We start from the raw sequence: 1,388 nt of genomic DNA on the forward strand, positions 1-1,388 counted from the left end.
CAGACGACAACAGACGACAGCAGACGACAGCAGACGACAACACACGACAACACACGACAACAGACGACAACACACGACAACAGACGACAACACACGACAACACACGACAACACATGACAACACACGACAACAGACGACAACAGACGACAACAGACGACAACACACGACAACACACGACAACACACGACAACAGACGACAACACACGACAACAGACGTTACACACATGCAGAACACTGCAGGAACTCTAAACGATCATCGACAGACTTGAGCTGATGGACGTGTACGGAGGAGGTAACGTGGCAGCACGACTATTAAAACGTTTTATTAACGTACAAAAAGACACAAAATCCCTGCAAAAAAACCACAAAAAGAAGTGAAAGCTGGGCGCCTGGACAGCTCGGCGGGTAGAGCGGGCGACCCATGTACAGGGGCTTCAGTCCCCGATGCAGCGGCCCGGGTTCGAGTCCATGCATGTCATCCCCCCACGTTTCTCTGTCTTTCACTATCACTATCAATAAAGGCAGAAAAGGCCAAAAATAAATCTTAAAAAAGAAAAAGAAAAAGAAGTGAAAGCACGACATCCTGATGGAGCACCAGTGTTGGACTAAAGGTTTGAACATTTGGACCTTCTGCTCCGTGCTACCTGCAGCTGAACACACATGATGAGGAAGCATCACCTTCATGTATTTGTAGGACTTGAGCTCGCTGATGTTCTCCTCCAGGAACAGCAGGTACAGAGACAGGTCGTCCCATTGGCCGCCGGGCGTCGGCAGGACGCCGACAGTGGGCAGCGATTGGTAGGTTTCCAGGAAGTGGGCGTAGCCATGACAGAGGAGAGGACGGAGGGCGGCGAAGATCACGACTGGAACCAACGCGATGAACACAATCAGGTTCACGAGGCTGCAAAGAACAACACAAAGACAACAATACAAAAACAACACAAAGAGTCTGAATCTACTGAACTTCAATTCACAAATAAACATTAGACACACAAAAGCACAATTAGGTGCAGAATGGAGACTCCAAACAGCAAAACAGACACACAAAATGATCAGACAGAGACTAAAACTGACCAACAAAACCGACACAAAGAGACGAAACAGGCACAAAGACACAAATCACTTAAACACTAAGAGACACACAAAGAGACACAAACAGCTACAGACACACGAAAACTGCAGAAGAGACACAAGTGGGCCACAGACACACAACCAAACACAAAGACACACAGAATGAACACAAACAGATGGTGATCCCAAAAGACAACAGACGGATTCACTGACGCAAAGTCGCATTCAGAGACGCCAAACAGTGAAACAGCGACGCAAAGACACACAGAGTGACCAGAAACCAGCACAGAGACGTGAAACACCTCAAACAGGAAACA

At 47.7% G+C, this 1,388-nt stretch overlaps 1 protein-coding gene across 3 annotated transcripts in view; it reads right to left on the bottom strand.

Annotated features, from left to right (window-relative positions):
• Positions 1 to 1,388, bottom strand: part of LOC103375508 (pannexin-1-like) — a 12,824-nt gene that overhangs the window by 3,606 nt on the left and 7,830 nt on the right. For all 3 annotated transcript variants that reach the window (XM_008305810.1, XM_008305809.1, XM_008305808.1), the window contains exon 6: positions 679 to 901. In XM_008305810.1, coding sequence (XP_008304032.1) covers positions 679 to 901 — 223 coding nt within the window. The remainder of the gene's footprint in view (positions 1 to 678; positions 902 to 1,388) is intronic.

The sequence above is a fragment of the Stegastes partitus genome, unplaced genomic scaffold (genome assembly GCF_000690725.1).
Source record: "Stegastes partitus isolate 25-593 unplaced genomic scaffold, Stegastes_partitus-1.0.2 Scaffold2638, whole genome shotgun sequence".
Classification (NCBI taxonomy): Eukaryota; Metazoa; Chordata; class Actinopteri; family Pomacentridae; genus Stegastes; species Stegastes partitus.